Source organism: Cyprinus carpio, chromosome A3 (genome assembly GCF_018340385.1).
Source record: "Cyprinus carpio isolate SPL01 chromosome A3, ASM1834038v1, whole genome shotgun sequence".
Taxonomy (NCBI): domain Eukaryota; kingdom Metazoa; phylum Chordata; class Actinopteri; order Cypriniformes; family Cyprinidae; genus Cyprinus; species Cyprinus carpio.
Genome location: NC_056574.1, coordinates 2,632,592 through 2,655,312, shown reverse-complemented (window position 1 = coordinate 2,655,312; position 22,721 = coordinate 2,632,592). Strand labels below are relative to the sequence as shown.

The window sequence follows — 22,721 nt, the reverse complement described above, 5'->3', positions numbered from 1 at the left end:
AGCACAATATGAAACAAACATTCCTCAAACATAAAAAAATCAAAACATCAGAGTCAGCTTCACAAATGCATTGATTAACTTCCCATTTATATTTAAACATCTGCAGATCATTTATCAACTTATAATAGCTATACTCTATACTAATACAGGATTTTATTAATCCCTTCAATATTGAAATAGCATCAGTCCTTTTCATTCAGTTTACTTTTCCTTGACAACCATATCACCATCTTTGCTTGCCCAAATAAGAAATTTAATAGAACATGACTCCTCATTTTACTTCTGCTGTACTTTGGCCCAAAAATAAACCTTTCAGGTGTAAATAATTCCCCTAGAGTTTGACACCACACTTCAATTTTATAAAATAATGGTTGTAATCTTTCACAATAAAAGAATAAGTGGAAAACAGTTTCTTGAGTTCCACAAAAAGGACAGCCCTCCTCGACTTGTGGATCGAGGTGTGCTCTGTGTCTGTTCGTGGCTATTATACCATCCACAATCCTCCACTGTAAGTCTCCAGTTCTTTTCTCAATGGGAGGTTTGTACAAGGTCCTCCAGCAACCTTTAGGGGAAGCGCCTGACCCAAAAAACTCCTGCCACTTAGACTCCTTCACATTCTGAAGCTGAAGAAGATGAGACACCTTTACACACAGTACATACAGACACAGTACAAGTCGTGGCCAAAAGTTTTGAGAATTACATAAATATTGGAAATTGGAAAAGTTGCTGCTTAAGTTTTTATAATAGCAATTTGCATATACTCCAGAATGTTATGAAGAGTGATCAGATGAATTGCATAGTCCTTCTTTGCCATGAAAATTAACTTAATCCCAAAAAAAAAACCTTTCCACTGCATTTCATTGCTGTCATTAAAGGACCTGCTGAGATCATTTCAGTAATCATCTTGTTAACTCAGGTGAGAATGTTGACGAGCACAAGGCTGGAGATCATTATGTCAGGCTGACTGGGTTAGAATGGCAGACTTGACATGTTAAAAGGAGGGTGATGCTTGAAATCATTGTTCTTCCATTGTTAACCATGGTGACCTGCAAAGAAACGCATGCAGCCATCATTGCGTTGCATAAAAATGGCTTCACAGGCAAGGATATTGTGGCTACTAAGATTGCACATAAATCAACAATTTATAGGTTCATCAAGAACTTCGAGGAAAGAGGTTCAATTATTGTAAAGAAGGCTTCGGGGAGTCCAAGAAAGTCCAGCAAGCGCCAGGATCGTCTCCTAAAGAGGATTCAGCTGCGGGATCGGAGTGCCACCAGTGCAGAGCTTGCTCAGGAATGGCAGCAGGCAGGTGTGAGCACATCTGCACGCACAGTGAGGAGAAGACTTTTGGAAGATGGCCTGGTGTCAAGAAGGGCAGCAAAGAAGCCACTTCTCTCCAAAAAAAAAAAACATCAGGGACAGATTGTTCTTCTGCAGAAAGTATAGTGAATGGACTGCTGAGGACTGGGGCAAAGTCATATTCTCCGATGAAGCCCCTTTCCGATTGTTTGGGGCATCTGGAAAAAACAGGCTTGTCCGGAGAAGAAAAGGTGAGCGCTACCATCAGTCCTGTGTCATGCCAACAGTAAAGCATCCTGACACCATTCATGTGTGGGGTTGCTTCTCATCCAAGGGAGTGGGCTCACTCACAATTCTGCCCAAAAACACAGCCCATGAATAAAGTATGGTACCAAAACACCCTCCAACAGCAACAACTTCTTCCACCAACCCAACAACAGTTTGGTGAAGAACAATGCATTTTCCAGCACGATGGAGCACTGTGCTATAAGGCAAAAGTGATAACTAAGTGGCTCGGGGACCAGAATGTTGAAATTTTGGGTCCATGGCCTGGAAACTCCCCAGATCTTAATCCCATTGAGAACTTGTGGTCAATCCTCAAGAGGCGGGTGGACAAACAAATTCCCCTAAACCCACTAATTCTGACAAACTCCAAGAAGTTATTATGAAAGAATGGGTTGCTATCAGTTTCAGGATTTGGCCCAGAAGTTGATTGAGAGCATGCCCAGTCGAATTGCAGAGGTCCTGAAAAAGAAGGGCCAACACTGCAAATACTGACTCTTTGCATAAATGTCATGTAATTGTCGATAAAAGCCTTTGAAACGTATGAAGTGCTTGTAATTATATTTCAGCACGTCACAGAAACAACTGAAACAAAGATCTAAAAGCAGTTTAGCAGCAAACTTTTTGAAAACTAATATTTATGTAATTCTCAAAACTTTTGGCCACGACAGTACAGTGTCTGAAAAAAAAGCAATCCATTTTCCATTTCTTCCCATGTTCTAAAATCAGCTGAAAAATTCAGGTCCGGGAAGACAGAAAACTCCTCCTCTTCAACCGGTGTCTCTAATAACAGTCTATAATCAGGTGGTAAAAACTCAAAGATTTGAGTCAACAGTCTGCCACTCTGACTGATCTCATACCCAGTTTTAAAGCCAAACGTTCAGCAGAAATCCATCCTTCTTCAGAAACAAAATGTCCAATTTTGGTCATATTTGCAGTCCACAGCATTTTTCTGAGGGATCTTGGTTTAGAAGCATCTAAATCCAGTGCTTTTATTAAAAAACAGTGGTTCTTCTCTCAGCCATAGCCCCTTCACACCATTTGGCTCCCGAGAGAAACTGAAAAATGTCCATGTATTTAACATTGATCTTTAAAAAGGTGTCAATCCTGTCAGGTTTAGTTTGTCAGTGTCCATCAGAAACAGATGTCGGTCTAAACCCATATTGAGTCTAAAAGCTCTGACTCAGGATTTAATGTCGACCAACCCTTGTCCTCCTTCCTGTATTGGCAGATAGAGCACTGGTGCCTTCAACCAGTGCTGTCCTGACCAGACGAAATCCAACAGGCACTGTTGAATTCTTCTTACCAGGTCTTCCGGAGGCTCTAAAATCATCATTTTGTGCCACAAAGATGATGCCACCAGGTTATTACAGACCAGGGTTCTCCCCCTATAGGACAGCTGGGGTAGCAACCATTTCCAGTGAGACAACCGAGCACACACTATTTCCACTAGTCCCTCCAAATTTTTTTTATACTTTTTTTTTTTCATCTGTCCCTAGAAAAACACCTAAATATTTAAACCCCTCTCTCGCCCACTGCAAACCACCAGGTAATGATGGACTAATAAAATCTTGACCACGCCACAAAGCATCACATTTTTGCCAATTAACTTTGGCTGAAGCCGCATTCCCATAACACTCCAAAGCCGTCTTTACACACTCAACGTCATTTAGATTACTGATTAAAACTGTGACGTCATCTGCATATGCAGAAAGCTTAACAGGACACTTAAAATCCAATGTATTGACCTGTAGACCTGTTAGCTGTCTTCTCAGTCTACATAATAAAGGTCCAATGGCTATACTATACACTTGACCTGAGATAGGACAACCTTGCCGAATGCCTCATTTGACTTTCACAGGAATACTGAGGCCACCAGCCATTTTAATCATACATGTGGCCCCAGCATACAGCAGTTTTATTTTGGAGATAAAAATGTCTCCAAAACCAAAAGCTTTTAAGGTATCAAAAAGAAAAAGATGATTAACTCTGTCAAAAGCTTTTTCTTGGTCTAAAGAGAGAAAACCTATATTAGTATTACTGTAAGAGGCAAAGTCAAAAATGTTCCTTACCAGATGTAAGTTATCTTGTATCGATCTATTTTTTATACAATATGACAGATCTTTATGTATTATTGTATGCAGTACATTATTTACCCTATTGGCCAAACATTTTGAAATTTTATAATCAGAACCTTAAATTGCTACAGGTCTCCAGTTCTTTAAAAATGTCAGGTCACCCTTTTTGGGGAGAAGCGTAAGAACTGCCCGCTGACAACTCAGAGGAAGCACAGCTTCTTTGATACATTTTTTGATTACCTCAAAATAATCATGACCAATAATATTCCAAAAAAACTAATAAAATTCAGCAGGTAATCCGTCCAGTCCTGGTGTACGTCCTGAGGAGAGTCCCATAACAGCATCAGTGATCTCTTCAAAAGTGATTTCAGTGTCTAAAGATTGTTTGTGTTTTCCGATGTTAAAACAGGAAGATCTTGAAACAGTTGATTTCTGCACTGTTCATCTGAGTTGTCATCATCATATAAATTAGAATAAAATCCACAGCAAGTTTTCGCATCACTATTGGGTCTGCAGTATTACGTCCATTGTTGTCCTTTAAAATATACATCTGCTTTTCTTGACCTGCTTTTCGCTCCAAATTAAAAAATAAGAAGAAGGTCCGTCCATATCTCTTATAGTTACAAAACGGCTTCTTACAAGTGATCCTTTTACTTTTTCATTTAAAAAGGAGCTTAGCTGATTTTTCTTTTCAGTCCACAGATCTTGTAGATTCGTAGCATCAATATCATTCATTTTCTTTTCAATGTCCATGATCTCCTTTTCCAACCACTCCAAAGTCTTTTTCAGAACTTAAGAGGAATGAGATGTATATTGTTGACAAAACCCTCTTATGTGCACTTTACTGACTTCCCACCATTGAATAACACTTTCATAGGTACCCTTTTCACTTTTCCAAGCTTCCCATGAAAGTTTAAAATTCTCACAAAAAAGTTTATCATCCAAAAGTTTAACATTGGAATGCCAGTAATAACTCCCATGCTTTCTTTCAGTTAGTATATACTCAACTGTAATAAGCTTATGATCAGAAAAAAAAAAAAACAGTTGGGGTGATGGCTGTATTAACAATCTTATTTCTCATATTGTGTGATATATAAAACCTATCTAAACGTGCAGCAGAAACGCTTCCATTGCTGACTTTCATCCATGTATACTGCTGTACTGATGAATTTCGTTCTCTCCATACATCTGAGAAGTTACATTTTTTTATAATATTAGCTAAAGATATAGCTAAAGATATACCTGAGTTTACATGAGGTTCTTCTCCAATCCAGTGCTCTGTTTTTAAAAACTGAACTCCGTCTTCGGAAGCGTCTTGTGTAAAGTCTAAAGTGCATCAAAGCACATTTTCGCAAAATAGACGTCAGTTTTGCCTCGCTGATGTGTTACATTTGACGGCTGCAGTCAGGGAAATGAAAGAAAAACACTATAGTTAAAATATTTTATTATTATTCAGATGAAAGTTTGGTGATTATGAAGTTATGTGCATTTCTTAGAACGAATTCAAGCAGGATAAATGTCAAGCCTGTGCCTGAGCCTGTTGCTTATATTTTCTCTAAGCTACACAGTATTACACCATATTTTAGATTTGACACATTTAATAGGTGTGCAGTATTATTTATATAATATGAATTATGTGTTATATTATTCAAATATAAATTGTGGTTACTTTGCATCAGAGCATTAAAAGTGGCTATTTTTAGTGAGCTAGGCTACATGGATCTATATGCAAAATGTCAATATTTCTCATATATTAGGCCCTATATTTTAATTTATATTTTAAAATTCCTTTAATAAAAACAACATGCATTTTTGTTATTCGTTACCTGTCCTTTATTTTGACAGACAACTTCTTGGGAAAACATATTTGTCTGTAAGAAATTGTTGCGTGTTTTATACATTATTTTCTTTATTTTAGTAAAACGTGAGGCACTGTATAATTTCGTTCCCATTATCTAGGCCTAATTAAAACAAGAAACGAATAAATTAAACCTGCACGATTTAGCTAAATCATTGAAATTCTAAAGAATGGACGGATTAATAAAACTTCCTCACGATTAAACTCAAGTTCTCTCATTATAATCACCAAAGTGCAAATTATGAAAAAAAGAGCTTCATTAATAGACAACTTCAGTGATTTTAAAGGGAGCCGCCGTTACTTGCTTACATAGAATTTAAGTTAAAAAAAAAAAAAAAATTGCAGCCGCATTTAAATGCATGTATTTAAAATGTCTGCGTGCAAGAGTGATGCTGAGTGCATGCGCAGCAGTTATTCTTATTTTTTTTTATCTTCATTACAAATCTTGTTTGGTTTTATTTTGGATAATTGCATGTAAAAAATAATTTACGTTGTAATGCACATGCAAAAATGTGAATAATTATTCATATTTAAGTGTTTGTGCGAAAATTATTAATGCGCATTCAGGACAAGGAGGCGCCCTCTAGATCACTTGAATTTTTTCCTGATAATGAATTAACTTAAAATTGTGGTGTCTCACATACATGATAAATATATCTACAGAAAGCTTGAAATGTCTTTTAAACAAATCAATTCAGAACGAAAGCATTATGTAATCTGTGACGGTTGTATTTCTCTTTAAATGCGCGTTCATGTGGAGAGAGTCAGCACTGTGAATTTCATCTTGCAGCCGACAAGAAAACATTTGTTTATTAATAAATAATTAAAATGTCTCATTTTTTTTACAATTATTGGGCTACTTCTGCTAATGCATGTGCTTGAGCGCGAAATATATTAAGGCTCATTATGGATTAAAGATGTAAATGTAGTATAATCCTGCGATTAGTTGAATAATGACAAATGAACGACTAGTAACTAGAAAAAAATCTTACATGGGAGGCAGACCTATTAAATACCCTCTAGACATCTCTGTTAAAGTTTTTAAAGCATTTTATACGCGTTTGCATAAATTCTTCTTTCAGAACGGTCTTTAATGGAGAGATGCTTTAACACTGATTTTTCCTCTGAAACACAAAAAAATGAAAATTGAAATAAAATTGATTCCTTCTCTGCAGATATTGTTGCCTCTGGTTTGTGCATTGTAAATAGGCTACAAAAAATAAAAAAATAAAAAAATAAATAAATAAATAAAAAATAATAATACTAATAATAATAATAATAATGTCTCCAAAAACTCCAAAATGTTTTTTGTCATGTCTGTAACGCATGTGTATTCCCAAATCTAAAAAAGCCTATAAAACATCAGACGGATCATACTGATGTCTGGACTCTGTTTGCGATTTAGAAAAACATAAAGAGATGGTTCAATATATTGGTTATAGGCTACATTCTGTGAGAATTTATATTTCATAGTCTAAAAAAAATATTGTTTAGACGAAACAAAAAATAAAATTAACGCAAACAGTTTTTGCGAATTTATTATAATTTATTTTTGAGTGAAGGCAACTTCCTCTGAAGTTATAATAACTAATAAACTATATTGCGCTATACATTAGTCAACATTTGAAGTGGATCAAAACCTTTCTTCAAAGTTGCCCTAAAACCAAAATGACGAGTCCTATCTAAACCTGTTCTGCAAGTTTGATACCCTCATAAGACACTGTCCATATGAAAGAACAAGAGATTCACACCTTTATATCAACCCCCACAAGTTATACAGAACTACCCCAAAACCCCCAACCCCCTCCAGCTGAACTGAACTCGGTCTGTTTTTTGGCTGTGAGGAACGCTGTGTTCTCATGTTACTGGGTTGAAACATGCCTGCACTCACATCAGCCCTACTCTTTTTATTCATTATTTTCCCGCAGCCCATATTATTGTTTTCACAAGACCAAAATAATAACAAATTATCAATTGATAATTAATCATTATTTTACGAAAATCATTGTTATTTGTGAACGAAGCGTTTGCGGAAGGCTTTAAGACCAAGCGAAGTCATCCATCAGCTGCTCCCGCTTCACAGCGCGCGGGACTCGCACTAACTGCACCCAGCTTCAAAGTCCGCAAGTAGCAAGACAGAAAAACATTCAGTCTACCTGGAGGAAGACGTATTTCATTGTAAATTAATGCTGTTAAATAGAGAGTTAAATAGAGAGAGCGAGAGAGAGCGAGAGAGAGAAAGAAAGAAAAAAAAAAACCCGTGTTGGCTATTCCTAAACTTGGAGCTCATTATTGAAGTACAAATCCAAACACCAGAAGCAAACTCTCAGTGTTCTTTCATTGAAAAGTCATTTTGTTTATTCACAGGCTATATGGTTGAAATAATATTTTAGTTCAAAACTTTAAGTGCCATTGTTTAAAAATAACATTGTTATAAAAATGCTTTATTGGCTAACGTTTCTAGACCTTCAGTTGTTATGCTTTAAAATCCCATAACATTTGTAATTTCACAGTATTTTCACCTCCTAAATCACTAACCTTTAAAGTCACAATTCTATAACGGTCAAATTTACTCAGGCCGATGGCACTTTTAATGACATTATTTTTTTTTTTACACTGTTTTTTAGAATAATTGTAGCTTACATAAATAGGGGAAGCAAAACAAATATGAATAATATTTGGATCGTCCCTTATTTTTTCCCTTATTTTCTTAAAGAATAAACACTTATTTTCTACAAGAATAAACATAACATATTATTAATTCATAGAAATAATTTAAGCAATTAAAACCCTGATAACATATTATTAATTCATAGAAATAATTTAAGCATTTAAAACCTTTTTTTTTAAAAAAACTTGAACTTCAATACTATTAAACTGACTTTAAAATCTCAAGGAGTTTATAAGTTAAAAAACATAAAATGTCACAATGCATGTTAAATAGCCTAAATGAACTTGTCTTAACAATATAATTAGAACTAACAATATAATTCGATTTTTTTTTTTTTTTAAAGAACAATTCCTGTATAAAATGGGACAGCAACCTTTATATCAAACATTTTTAAATCGTCCACAGCTGAGCAACGCCCGAGGCAGGTTGAGCGTGCGAAGTGAATGTGCTGCACAAATTCATTTTCAGATGCAATGAAAAAAAAAAAAAAAAAACACTGGATAGCCTAGATTAGGCCCAGACTCTGTTTCCTAAGTATATAATAATTATAATTACCCCACAGTAACAAATTTTAACCGATTAATTGCCTATTTTCGTTTGCTGCATGTTATTTTATTTATTTATTTATTTTTAAAACAGGCTAAAAAATAAATTAAGTTTGTGAGAGGAAAAAAATATATATAAGTCATGTATAAGTTGCATTTTATTACATTCAGAAATAATAAACGGCTGCCCTAATAATGTTATAATGTGCCAACAGGATATTTTTAGTTCTCTTCACTTTACAACAAATCCTTTAAATGTAACAAATTTATAAGAACAGAACAATAATTACAAATATATAATTCTAATGGATAAATAAAATTGCAGTATATAATAATATAGGCTTAACTATAAACAAACAAACAAAAAATAAATGAATAATAATTTAAAGCGAACCATAAGGTAAGGTTGGGCTCTCATTCGGGAGAAATCCAAACGTTTCCATATTCGTGATGTTGCCTATGTAGTGCCGAAATTTGCACCCTGCCAGATTATGCACCCCCTGGTATTGTTAGGTTTAGGAGTAGGTGTGGGGGAGGGGTTAGGATTAGGGATGGGGTTGGGATTAGGCAATCAGGTAGCGACTTCAACGAGGGGATGCAGAATCTGGCAGGGGTGAAGAATTCGGCACAACACCTATTTCAAGCTCAACTATTATTCATTAGGAAAAATTAGGCTTTGTAGTTCACGCGTGTTTCAGTATCGACGAAAAAAAAAAATAAAAAATCATAATTAACAAAAATATGCCAAAGTGGCCCGCTGCTCGCGCTGGATGGCACGGTGAACGGCTACTGTTTCCAATGAATGTGCGCGAGGCACCAGCGCGATCAAACAGCTGAAACAGAAAATACAAAATTTTTGGTCACACAGTAAAGGCATAATTCAAAAATGCAAAGTGTTAGCAGTTTGAAAAATCAAGAATAATAACAGAATTAATCATAATTATTGCTAAATGCTGGACCGTTCTCATTTCTATCTGCAAATGGAACCTGAAGGATATTTTTTAAACCAAGAATGAACCGAAATGAAAACATTTAGCTTTTTTTATCCGTATATATAGGCCTTATATTTAATGACTGTTTAATAACAATAGCAAGCATAAGATCCTTTGTGTAAAGGTCTTCTTTTAATTTTTGATGAGTAGACTGTAGCCTAAGACTATCCTAAATTTTGAAATTAACTCACTGTACATTTTTTAATGTTTTTTTTTAAAGATGGTACAATGTTATATCATAATGTCATTGTTGTTTTACCTCCTCCTTTTATCTCATTTTACAATTACATTCAGTTCGCAATCCGTCCCTTTGCGCCACCTGGCGGTAGTTTCGCGAATGAATTTAACACACGACTGACTTGCAGTTAACGCCGCGGCGGCATTACTCATTTTGGTTGTCTACCATCTGTAGATGTTCACAAACAAAAAGTGCAAATTCCTAATCTCAACAAACAGAGCCCCTAAAGACACACATTAAGACCAGAAAACATGTCCCAGCTAATACAGAAATCATATTTCACAATAACTGTAAGATGCCAGAGATGTTCTCACCGCAGCTGTGAGATGTGTTGCAGACACTGAAGGAAACTCTTCACGTCACTCTCTTCCTCTGAACATCCTCTCAGATTTACTGGTTTCTTCTCTGTCTGGAGCTTCAGCACTTCCAGGAGGACCGAGCTCTTTCTCTCTGAGAGATCTATGATCCAGACATCAGGTGACTGGAAAACTGACTGTAATGCTGGAAGAAAACTCCTGCCTCTTTGAGTCTCACAGTTCTTCACATGAGAGTACAGATCCAGCAGGAAATCCCAATCATAAAATATGTCAGTCCATTTATAATCAGAAGAGCTGGTGCAGACTGATGCTAACAGTTCCAGCATCTGTTCTCCTGTCTGTGTCTCAATCTCTGCTGCTTTAATGAAGAGACTCAGAAGAAATCCACGAAGAACGCTTTCACTCAGATCAGAGATTCTGTAACAGAATAGAAATGAGAAATGTGAATAAACAGAGATGTCACAGAACTTATTACAGCTACGATGTGATTACATCATTTTCAGCTCACATTAAACACTTTTTAAAATTAAACTTTAAATGTCAATAATGAATTTACAGTTTTGATAACTGAACAAACCTTAAATAATGGCATCAGATACAGCACAGACTTACACTGAACGCAAGTCTTCTTATTGAAGGGACAGTAAAAGATGAAGTTTCATGAGACGCAGCAAAGCAGAAGTGCTGCTGCTACATTTGAATAAGTTAATTAAATAATGCTTCATTTTAATCTAAAATGGGATAAACTGACACAATCAGTATTCAATATAACCTTACATATAACCTTATGTACTTATTCAATATATCACCGTGAATAGTTTCAATTGTACTCAGTTTTAAATAGTCACATTTATTGGCTAATAAATTCTTAGATTTCACTCGCCAGTGTGTGTTCGAGGCTATTATATGTTTAGCTCAGATATATTTTCACTCACTGCACACTGACTGAGCGCTTCAGAGTTTCGCTCTCCATCAAACGATCCGTACTTTTTCAGTTCATCTCAATGGACGCACAGCGCACCTGTGTTTGACGCACTGTAAACTCTTTGCTGATAGCGCTGCTTCTCACACATGCAAAGAGCAATAGTGAGAATTTTACCACGCTGAATCGACGCCCTACATGAAAACTATATTCTTTGTTGCAAGATCATTCATCAATTTATAATAATTAAACTCTATTAAAATTCTGGATTTAACAGAATTAATAAACACTGCCTTTAAATCATTACAAACCCCATACTCATTTTTCTTTTTTTATTTTCTTGTAATATAAATTGCCATTTTAGCATGTCCCAATATAAAATTAAACAACTGACACTGATATTTGTGATTCTGTGAAGATTTAAAACCACAAATGAATTTCTTCATTGAAACAATTAAAATGTTACTCAAAACACTAAATAAAGATGTTAATTAGGGCTGTGCAATTAATCGCATTCGATTGTCCCGTGATTAGTAGTAAATCTCCATCACCTGCTTTCATATTGAGCGGCTTTCACTACACAGAGCCGTAGTTCACTGACAAGAGATTAGAGGCAACTAAATTATTTATAATCAAAAGTCGTCCTTTATATGACATCTTTGGAACTAAAAAAATTCCACCTATCAAGGCGCCCTTTTACCTTCTCAAACGCACCTTCACATTTTTTTTTTTTTTTTTTTAACAGCATTCTCATTGCCTAAAATGACACCCAAGTATTTAACACTATCTCTGGTCCATTTCAGACCAGCTGGTAAAATGGGTTCACCTTGCAACCAACTCCCAACAATTATAGCTTCACTCTTTTGCCAGTTCACTTTTGCAGAAGAGACATTTCTAAAATCTTCTAATGTTTGTTACATCACATTCACGTCATTTTGATTACTAATAAACACCATCACATCATCAGCATACGCTGACAATTTAACAGCTTCAATACAATTTAAATCTGTAACCCACACGTCAAATCTTCACTTATTTAAAAGAGGTTCTATTGCCAAGCCGTACAACATGCCAGAAAGAGCACAACCTTGTCTAACCCCTCTCAAAACCTTAAAAGGAGAGCATAAGGCACCATTTATCTTCAATATACTCTCAACGTCACAATACATTACTTTAATCATAGATATAAAATCAGAACTAAAACCAAAAGCTGCTGAAACACTCCATAAATATTTTTGTTCGACCCTGTCAAAAGCCTTCTCTTGGTCGATTGTAATTAAACCAAAATCTAATAAACCCTTGCGATTATCTAAAACACCTCTTACAAAAGAAATATTATCAGTAATTCTTCTGCCTGGAACACAATATGTTTGGTCTGGATGAATAATTTGATCTAAAACATCTCCTAGTCTATTCGCCAATACTTTTGACAGTAATTTATAATCATTACATAAAAGACTTACGGGCCTCCAATTTTTAATTTCATTAAAACCCCCTTTTTTTGGGAGCAGAGTGATAACAGCTCTACGGCAGCTCCTGGGTAACTGTCCATCAGATAAACTCTGACTGAGAACTGCCAGCAAATCAGGACCTCTCCGTCCAAAATGTCTTGTAAAATTCAACTGAGAAACCATCAATTCCTGGCGTCTTCCCATTCTCCATACTATTCAGAGCCTTCTCTAATTCTTCCATAGTCAATGCTTTACTGATTAATTAATTAACGTCTTCATTTACCTTTTCAAGAAAAACATTATTTGAAACCTGTATACACAACTCATTTTTATACAGATCTCCATAAAATTTGACCGCTCTCTTTCTAATATCTAAAGAGTCCAATAAAAGGACTCCCAATTCTGAACGTAAAACATGAATATGTCTATTCTTCCCATTCTTTTTTTCCAGGTTAAAAAATAATTTTGAAGGTGCATCCATAGATTCAATGCTTTGAAAACAAGATCTAATAATAGCACTTTGTATAGTTAAATCTAACAATTCATTCAAAGAAGCTTTCTTTTTCCTAAAAGACTCTATCTCTATTCCACTTTTTGTGACCTCCAAGAGCTCTTAAAGTTTAGTTAAATCATCTTCTAATTTTCTTATTAACCTAATCTTATCCTTTGTGACGTTGTAAGTATATTGTTGACAAAGTTGTTTAGTTTGAACTTTAAAAACTCCCACCACTCTGCAAAGTTTGAAAGGAAGACTTTGTTAATTTTACATTAACCCAAAATGCTTTAAAAACATCTTTAAAATGTTTATCATCTAACAGTATAATATTAAAATGCCAATAGGCACTTTTTGGTTTTACACAATTAAAAAACATCTCACATTTCACAAGATTGTGATCAGAAAAACAAACTGGAATAATTAAACACTCTTTAAAATAATAATTTGATGCTTAAAACCATAAAATCTATCTAACCTTGCTAAAGATAACAACTGATCATCATATACAGTGCCCAAGTATATTGTCTTTGCGTATAATGAAAATTTCTCCAGATGTCAAAAATATCATGGGATTTCATCAACTGAACTAACCTTTTACTTGACTGCATATGTGGCTCTATATGATTCCTATCTATCACATGTTCAGTACAGTTAAAATCTCCACCCAACAATAAAAAATCTTCAGGATCACACTCACTTAACACTTTACACAGAGTTTTTAAAAATAGCATTCTATCAACAGCAGTATTTGGAATATAAACACAAATCAATACAAAAGAAAAATTGTTCTCATAAGAGGCTTTAATTTTTAGCAATCTACCTTTAATTATTTCCTCAAATTTATAATGTATAGGTATGAAACTCTTTGAAAACAAAATGACAACACCACCACTAACTGAAGTAGAATAACTCAGAACTGAGAGCCCGTCAAAACCCACTGCCCACTCCACAGCATTTTCTGAATTACTGTGAGTCTCTTGTAAAAATAAAACATCTGTTCTTTTCTGTGTCATTATTTCAAAAATCTGCGCTCTTTTCCTACTCTCTCTTGCACCATTAATATTTAATGAGGCAAACTTTACTACTCCCATTAGAAGTAAAAGAGACACCCCCCAAAACAGAAAAAAAATACAAACCCAGAAAAGAATAATAGCCTTTAACCATTCTGACCGCTTTCACTTTGTTCTGACTGAGCAGAATTTGGTGAGAATTTTTTTTCAATCGAAAAACTTCCAGGTCAGAAAATTGATTTTCACTTCTAAATAATTTAACTTTCTCGATAAATTGTGGGATGTCAAGAAAAAAATCCTCAATTTTGACTCTTCTCATGTTTTTTGTCACCTTTAAAAAAATGCTTAATGTCATCTACAATTATATAATTGACTAGAAAACCCACTCCCAGGCAAACTACCCGTGAAGCTGCATTCTGACCCCTCACTGTCTGTATCAGTCTGACTGACTGCCCGAACGTCAGCTTTTTTCGTCGGCTTACTAGCATGTTGTTCCATTGACTTCCTTTTTTGCGGTGCTTTAAAAGAAAAGTCATCCAATTCAAGTACAGATACACCTGAACTCTGGTCCATCAACATCTGCTCTCCAGAATCCACCACGTTGTGGCTATCTTCTGATTCCACCATGGGATCTATTATCGCATCACCCTCTAAAGGATTTTTACCAACAGCCAACACTTTCTTCCCACCTGTAACTAGTTTTGTCGGTATCACCTCATTATTTTGCTCCGCCTCTACAGCACGATCAACAGTAGGCCCCGGTACCTCCGCATCAACAGTAATTTCATTCTGCACGACTCCAACACTTGTATTAGCGGCATTCAGCTCAACCACTTTATCTGTTTGAGCCACTGTTCTTGGACAATCACGTATAAGATGTCCATTTTCTTTGCACCCGAAACATCTCATTGAATTTGTTTCGACATAAATCACATAACTGAAACTTTCGTGACTAAAATTTAAAGCCAAACACAACTCTTCAGTGTTGTCTTTTAAAATCATATAGACATAACAACGGAAAGACACCACATGTTTCAGCAGGGAAGACTTGCTCCCAATTGCAATCATTTTTATTGCCGAAACTAATTTGTCATATCGTGTTGACCAGTTGATTCGCCAATTCAATCATTTTAACAAATATAACAACAGCACTATTCATGCTTGAGGCGGACAAAATATTCTCGCAACCAATTAACGTGCCTACAGCCAAACTACAATCCTCAACTCCAAACACTGAATCAATTTTGACCGCATGCCGTCTAGTTAAGTGGCTAAAGCTCTCCTTCCCTGGAGACGCCATGCTCCCAGTTTAAATACTCCACTCGATCAAAAGCCTTCTCTTGATCCATTGAAAAAATGCCAAATTTAAAATCAAACAAGTCAGAAGTATGAAGTAAATCTCTTATAAAAGATATACATTATAAAAAAATTATCTGCCTGGAACACAATAGGACTGTTCACTATGCATCACAAATTCCATTGCCTTCTTCAACCTATTTGGCAATGTTTTAGATAATGCCTTGTAGTCAGCTCATAAATCCACAGGTCTCCAGTTTGTTATATTTCTTAAATCCCCTTTTTTTGGTAGCAACGTCAGCACTGCTCTTCTGCAGCTCAACGGGAGCTGCTCTTCAGCAAAACTCCCATTAAACACTGCTAACAAATCTGACCCTATTATGCTCCAAAATGTTTTATAAAATTCTATGGGGATTCCATCAATTCCTGGAGCTTTACCATTTGCCATACTCACTTCAGGCAATGACAATGGTTGCTCAAGTACAGCATTTACTTCAGCTGACACATGTGGAAGACCTTCAAAAAACGTATGTGTGACATTAATTTCTTCTTTATATTCAGAGGCATATAATGCTGAATAAAATTCAACAGTTCTCTTCCGTATTTCAGAAGGCTGTGTAAAATCATTTCCATCATTAATCTGCTTTGTCTTTTTTTTTTCTCAAGACCAAATAAAAAAAAACTTGTTGGTGCATCCATCTCATTAAAATTCTGAAAACATGATCTCACTAGTGATCCTTGTCTCCTAATTTCAAGCAGCTCAGTTAAAACATCTTTTTTTCTTTTTAATAGACCGCATAAGGCTTTGATCTTGAGTTGAATCGCTTAAAATCTGAAGGTCTATTATATCAGATTCAACATCTTCAATCAATTTAACAATATTTTTAGAGGCATTAAGAGTGTACTGATTACAAAATTGTTGAATATGAACTTTGCCCACATGTCACCACTGTTGAATGGATTCAAAATGATTTACATTCATTTTCCACTGTTCCCAGAAGAACATGAAACCTTTTTTAAAACAATTATCATTTAACAACGAAACATTAAAATGCCAGTATGCACTTCTTTCTTTAAGAGAATTAATAAAAACCACTCCACATACCAGTCCATGATCTGAAAAACTAACTGGAGTGATAACACATGATTTAAAAATCTGTGAATGATGTTTATAACAATATATTCTATCAATCCTAGCCATAGAAATACAGTTTTCCTTATAATGGGCCCAGGAGTATTGTCTAAAATCTCCATGCTTTTCACGCCATACATCTGCTAAATCAAATGTTTCCACAATTCTTAAAAGCTTATTTCTTGAAGCCATATGTGGTTCAACATGATTTCGGTCCAAATTATTAATCGTACAATTAAAATCTCCAGCTAAAAAAAAGGAAATCTGAATCACATCCTTCCAATGTACTAGCCAATTTTTCTAAAAACAACATTCTTTCTTTTGCAAAAACAGGAGCATATATATTGATCAGAATTATTTTTTTTCTTTCATATCTTGCAGTAACTTTAATTAATCTTCCAGCAATAACGTCATCTACCTCATAAGATAAAGGTGCAAAAGACCTTGAAAAAATAATGTCTACACCAGCACTAGTGGAGCTTTTATGACTCATTATAACAGTCCCATCCCATTCTCTTTGCCAATCAATTTCATTTTCTTTACATGAGTGGGTTTCCTGTATGAAAGATATCAATATTTTTTAATTTTACTAATTCATAAAAATAATTTATTTTCTTTACATCACGTGCTCCATTTAAATTTAGTGAGGAAATCTTGAACTCAGCCATAAAAAGAAATGTTATGACTACTAAGACAAACCTCACTCCAAAGCAAATCCATCTATTATTGTGATCCTTCCAATTCATCTTTTTGCATTTGTGTTCTTGTCTTTTGTACTAATTTCTTGAGACGGTATATTTCAGTCTCAGCAAGACCATCTCCTCCCACATTTTTCATCACCTCCCTTGCAGATTCAATAAAATTAGCTAGATCTGGAAAAAAATCATCAACAACCAGATTTCTTCCTTTTGTTACCTGTAAAAAACTGTGAAACTTATCCAAATCGTACTTCTCCTCCTTTCTTACATTTATTGTTGCTTGAGTAGAGATTTCTCTTTCACTATCAGATTCTGATGAATATTCAATCTCACTACTAGCAACAGTTTTACTCATATCCTTCATCTCAGTTTTTTCTTTGACATGACCCTTCTTTAAATTCTTCTCACTCTGTCCACTACTTGTTGCTTTACGCTTTGTAGCTGGCAATTTAAAATTTTGTTCAGTTGTTTCCATTAATTCTTGCCCTGAAACAATTACTTCAACCTCTTTTACCATTTTCTCTCTAGCTTTTTCTTTTTCTTGTGCATTAGATTCTACATCATTCTCAAGTCCGCTTTCATTTTGCTGATTTTCAGGCTCTTCAATTTCTGTAGTTGTATTACTACTCTGAGTTTCTATCAAGTCTGACTCTTTTTCTCTTTCCTTTTCAGGACAACCTCTAGCCAAATGTCCTTCAGATTTTCAAATGAAACACTTCATTGTTTCAGCTGTAGCAAAGATTACATAATCGAACCCGTCACTCTTAAACTTGAACGAAACATTCAACTCATCAACTCCTTGTTTTAACACCATGAACGCTTGTCGTCTGAACGACACAACATGCTTCAACAGCGATGACTTACATCCTACCGGAATTTTTTTAATTGCCGAGACAAATTGTCCATAACACGACAATTCGCATTCTAAAACGTCATCTTTGATAAATGGCAGTACATTTGACAAAAGTATCTTCTTTGCCGGAGTATATGCATTTTTCACTACAATACCTTGTTCAACGATCTTATTCACCTTATCTACTCAACCCCCTACATTGCGAGTAAATCACTCGCATATAAGACTAAAACATAAATATATCTACAAAAGCAGAACAAATATCACCCAATGGCTAATAAATTCTCAGATTTTATTCGCCAGTGTGTTAGTTGGAGGCTAAGTATAAGTTTAGCACAGATATATTTTCACTCGCTGAACACTCTCTGAATGAGCGCTTCAGAGTTTCACTCTCCATCAAGCGATCTGTGCTGTTGTTCAGTTCATTTGAATGGATGTGCAACACACCTGTATTTGAGGTACCGTAAACTCTAGTGTGAAAGCGCACGACTCGCTGTCGCTTTGTCTCAGAGAGAGAGAGAGCATTGATGCGCTACATGTAAACGATATTCTTTGTTTTATTTTCCTGTTAAAATAACGGTGTTCCTTTGGAATTCTTTAGCTTTTAAGAACTGCCGGGTTTTCCGGTAGTGGGCGGAGCTAATGCGCAAACGGCAATCTCATTGGCTGGTGCTCACCTATTATCTTTCCTGTTTTGTTTTCAGCAAATCAGTTCGAGCAAACACACACAACCTGATTAATATTCATGAATCCATCAGCTCATTAATCCTTAGTAATCCTTAGTGAGTTTTATAGTTCTTATTAGTAGAATTCGTATCATTATTATCTAATTGGTATTTTTTTTTCCCCCCCAAAAAATTTTTTTATTTATTTTTATTTTTTTACATAAACACTGAATGACCAAAAAAGCACCACCACAAGTCCCGTTAAAATGTTCAGTTAAAATTAATAATATGCATTCAAACATGGTTATCAAGTTTATTTCTAATTACTAAAGTTCTATTATTAAATATTACTTGATTATTATAATGATTGACTGACTGATGTTAAGAGTATACTTTCAGATATTTAAAAAACTGTGCCATTTTACAAACATTTATTATATATATATCAGTCTGGCGAGTAAACTAAAAAATTTACTAGCCAATGGCGATTCAGTTGCCAAGCTGTCCATAGAGGGTTGCTACTGAATTCAAAAAAAGAACCATCGCACTATTCATTCTAGAAGCTGATCTTATACTTTCATGTCTGATCACCTGTCCAACCGCAAGACTGCACTCTTCAACAGAACAGTCACTGCCGACCGGCGCTTTAATTCCAATGCCATCAGGTGAGCTGTTCTAACCCTACTCCCTCCTTAACACCGGCCATAATGGTCAGTATCAAAAGGAAACTACTCCTCTAACCCTTACACCTTTACCAAATAAATAAATAAATAAATCACAGAAGTCAAACTAACCGTGAAAGTTGGGAAAACACACAGTCACTCTCACAGCCACGCTCCACTCGCTCCACAAAAACGCTCACGCATGCGCACGAGAGAGAGAGAGAGATATGAGCTCTCACACCCACGGCCAGCTGTTTCTCACCCTGCACAAAAACTGCTCTTAGATTTAGCCGGTGACACAAAAAAAGAGATCAGATGTAGTGAATGATCAGAATGCATCACTCTGTAGCTAACACTGAAACAAACAGAGCCCCTAAAGACACTCATTAAGACCAGAAAACATGTCCCAGCTTATGCAGAAATCATATTTCACAATAACTGTAAGATGCCAGAGACGTTCTCACCTCAGCTGTGAGATGTGTTGCAGACACTGAAGGAAACTCTTCACGTCTCTCTCTTCCCTCTGAACATCCACTCAGCTCGACTGTTCTCTTCTCTGTCTGGAGCTTCAGCACTTCCAGGAGGACCGAGCTCTTTCTCTCTGAGAGATCTATGATCCAGACATCAGGTGACTGGAAAACTGACTGTAATGCTGGAAGATAACTCCTGCCTGTTTGAGTCTCATAGTTCTTCACATGAGAGTACAGATCCAGCAGGAAATCCCAATCATAAAATATGTCAGTCCATTCATAATCAGAAGAGCTGGTGCAGACTGATGCTAACAGTTCCAGCATCTGTTCTCCTGTCTGTGTCTCAATCTCTGCTGCTTTAATGAAGAGACTCAGAAGAAATCCACGAAGAACGCTTTCACTCAGATCAGAGATTCTGTAACAGAATAGAAATGAGAAATGTGAATAAACAGAGATGTCACAGAACTTATTACAGCTACGATGTGATTACATCATTTTCAGCTCACATTAAACACTTTTTAAAATTAAACTTTAAATGTCAATAATGAATTTACAGTTTTGATAACTGAACAAACCTTAAATAATGGCATCAGATACAGCACAGACTTACACTGAACGCAAGTCTTCTTATTGAAGGGACAGTAAAAGATGAAGTTTCATGAGACGCAGCAAAGCAGAAGTGCTGCTGCTACATTTGAATAAGTTAATTAAATAATGCTTCATTTTAATCTAAAATGGGATAAACTGACACAATCAGTATTCAATATAACCTTACATATAACCTTATGTACTTATTCAATATACATGTATCACCGTAAATAGTTTCATTAATTTATGCTTTCTGCTTTTAATATAGCATTTTTCATATACATGTACAGTATGCGTCGGATTGTGTTGTGAATTAAAAAAAATAATAATAATAATTATAATATATATATATATATATATATATATATATATATATATATATATATATATATATATAAACTATTCACTGCAAAGACAAATTACACGACACATACTGGCCATTAATAACTAATTCATCACAAAAGCAAATGTTAGCACAGTTGTATAAAAATGTATGTACAGCATGTACAAACCCGATTCCAAAAAAGTTGGGACACTGTACAAATTGTGAATAAAAACAGAATGCAATGATGTGGAATTTTCAAATTTCAATATTTTATTCAGAATACAACATAGATGACATATCAAATGTTTAAACTGAGAAAATGTATCATTTTAAGGGAAAAATAAGTTGATTTTAAATTTCATGGCATCAACACATCTCAAAGTTGGGACAAGGCCATGTTTACCACTGTGTGGCATCCCCTCTTCTTTTTATAACAGTCTGGGGACTGAGGAGACAAGTTGCTCAAGTTTAGGAATAGGAATGAAATAGTCTAATACAGGCTTCTAGTTGCTCAACTGTCTTAGTTCTTCTTTGTCGCATCTTCCTCTTTATGATGCGCCAAATGTTTTCTATGGGTGAAAGATCTGGACTGCAGGCTGGCCATTTCAGTACCCGGATCCTTCTTCTACGCAGCCATGATGTTGTAATTGATGCAGTATGTGGTCTGGCATTGTCATGTTGAAAATGCAAGGTCTTCCCTGAAAGAGACGACATCTGGATGGGAGCATATGTTGTTCTAGAACTTGGATATACCTTTCAGCATTGATGGTGCCTTTCCAGATGTGTAAGCTGCCCATGCCACACGCACTCATGAAACCCCATACCATCAGAGATGCAGGCTTCTGAACTGAGCACTGATAACAACTTGGGTTGTCCTTGTCCTCTTTAGTCCGGATGACATGGCATCCCAGTTTTCCAAAAAGAACTTCAAATTTTGGATTCGTCTGACCACAGAACAGTTTTTCACTTTGCCACAGTCCATTTTAAATGAGCCTTGGCCCAGAGAAAACGCCTGCGCTTCTGGATCATGTTTAGATATGGCTTCTTTCTTGACCTATAGAGTTTTATCTGGCAATGGCGAATGGCACGGTGGATTGTGTTCACCGACAATGTTTTCTGGAAGTATTCCTGAGCCCATGTTGTGATTTCCATTACAGTAGCATTCCTGTATGTGATGCAGTGCCGTCTAAGGGCCCGAAGATCACGGGCATCCAGTATGGTTTTCCGGCCTTGACACTTACGCACAGAGATTGTTACAGATTCTCTGAATCTTTGGATGATATTATGCACTGTAGATGATGATAACTTCAAACTCTTGGCAATTTTTCTCTGAGAAACTCCTTTCTGATATTGCTCCACTATTTTTCGCCCGCAGCATTGGGGGAATTGGTGATCCTCTGCCCATCTTGACTTCTGAGAGACACTGCCACTCTGAGAGGCTCTTTTTTATACCCAATCATGTTGCCAATTGACCTAATAAGTTGCAAATTGGTCCTCCAGCTGTTCCTTATATGTACATTTAACTTTTCCGGCCTCTTATTGCTACCTGTCCCAACTTTTTTGGAATGTGTAGCTCTCATGAAATCCAAAATGAGCCAATATTTGGCATGACATTTCAAAATGTCTCACTTTCAACATTTGATATGTTATCTATATTCTACTGTGAATAAAATATAGGTTTATGAGATTTGTAAATTATTCCATTCCTTTTTTTTTCTCACAATTTGTACAGTGTCCCAACTTTTTTGGAATCGGGTTTGTATACCAAGAGATATAAAACTAATCTTGTATTTTACATAAATATTGTGATTGAATAATATAATATAATATAATATAATATAATATAATATAATATAATATAATATAATATAAT

General features: G+C 35.5%; 1 protein-coding gene across 3 annotated transcripts in view; it reads right to left on the bottom strand.

The window, feature by feature from the left end:
- Positions 1-22,721, bottom strand: part of LOC109096520 (nucleotide-binding oligomerization domain-containing protein 2-like) — a 45,556-nt gene that overhangs the window by 1,344 nt on the left and 21,491 nt on the right. For 2 of the 3 annotated variants that reach the window (XM_042733515.1, XM_042733508.1), the window contains one exon: positions 19,930-20,350. In XM_042733515.1, the coding sequence (XP_042589449.1) occupies positions 19,930-20,350 (421 nt within the window). Of the gene's footprint in view, positions 1-10,560; positions 10,698-19,929; positions 20,351-22,721 lie in introns of those variants that run through there. The other variant, XM_042733523.1, reaches the window with a different exon arrangement.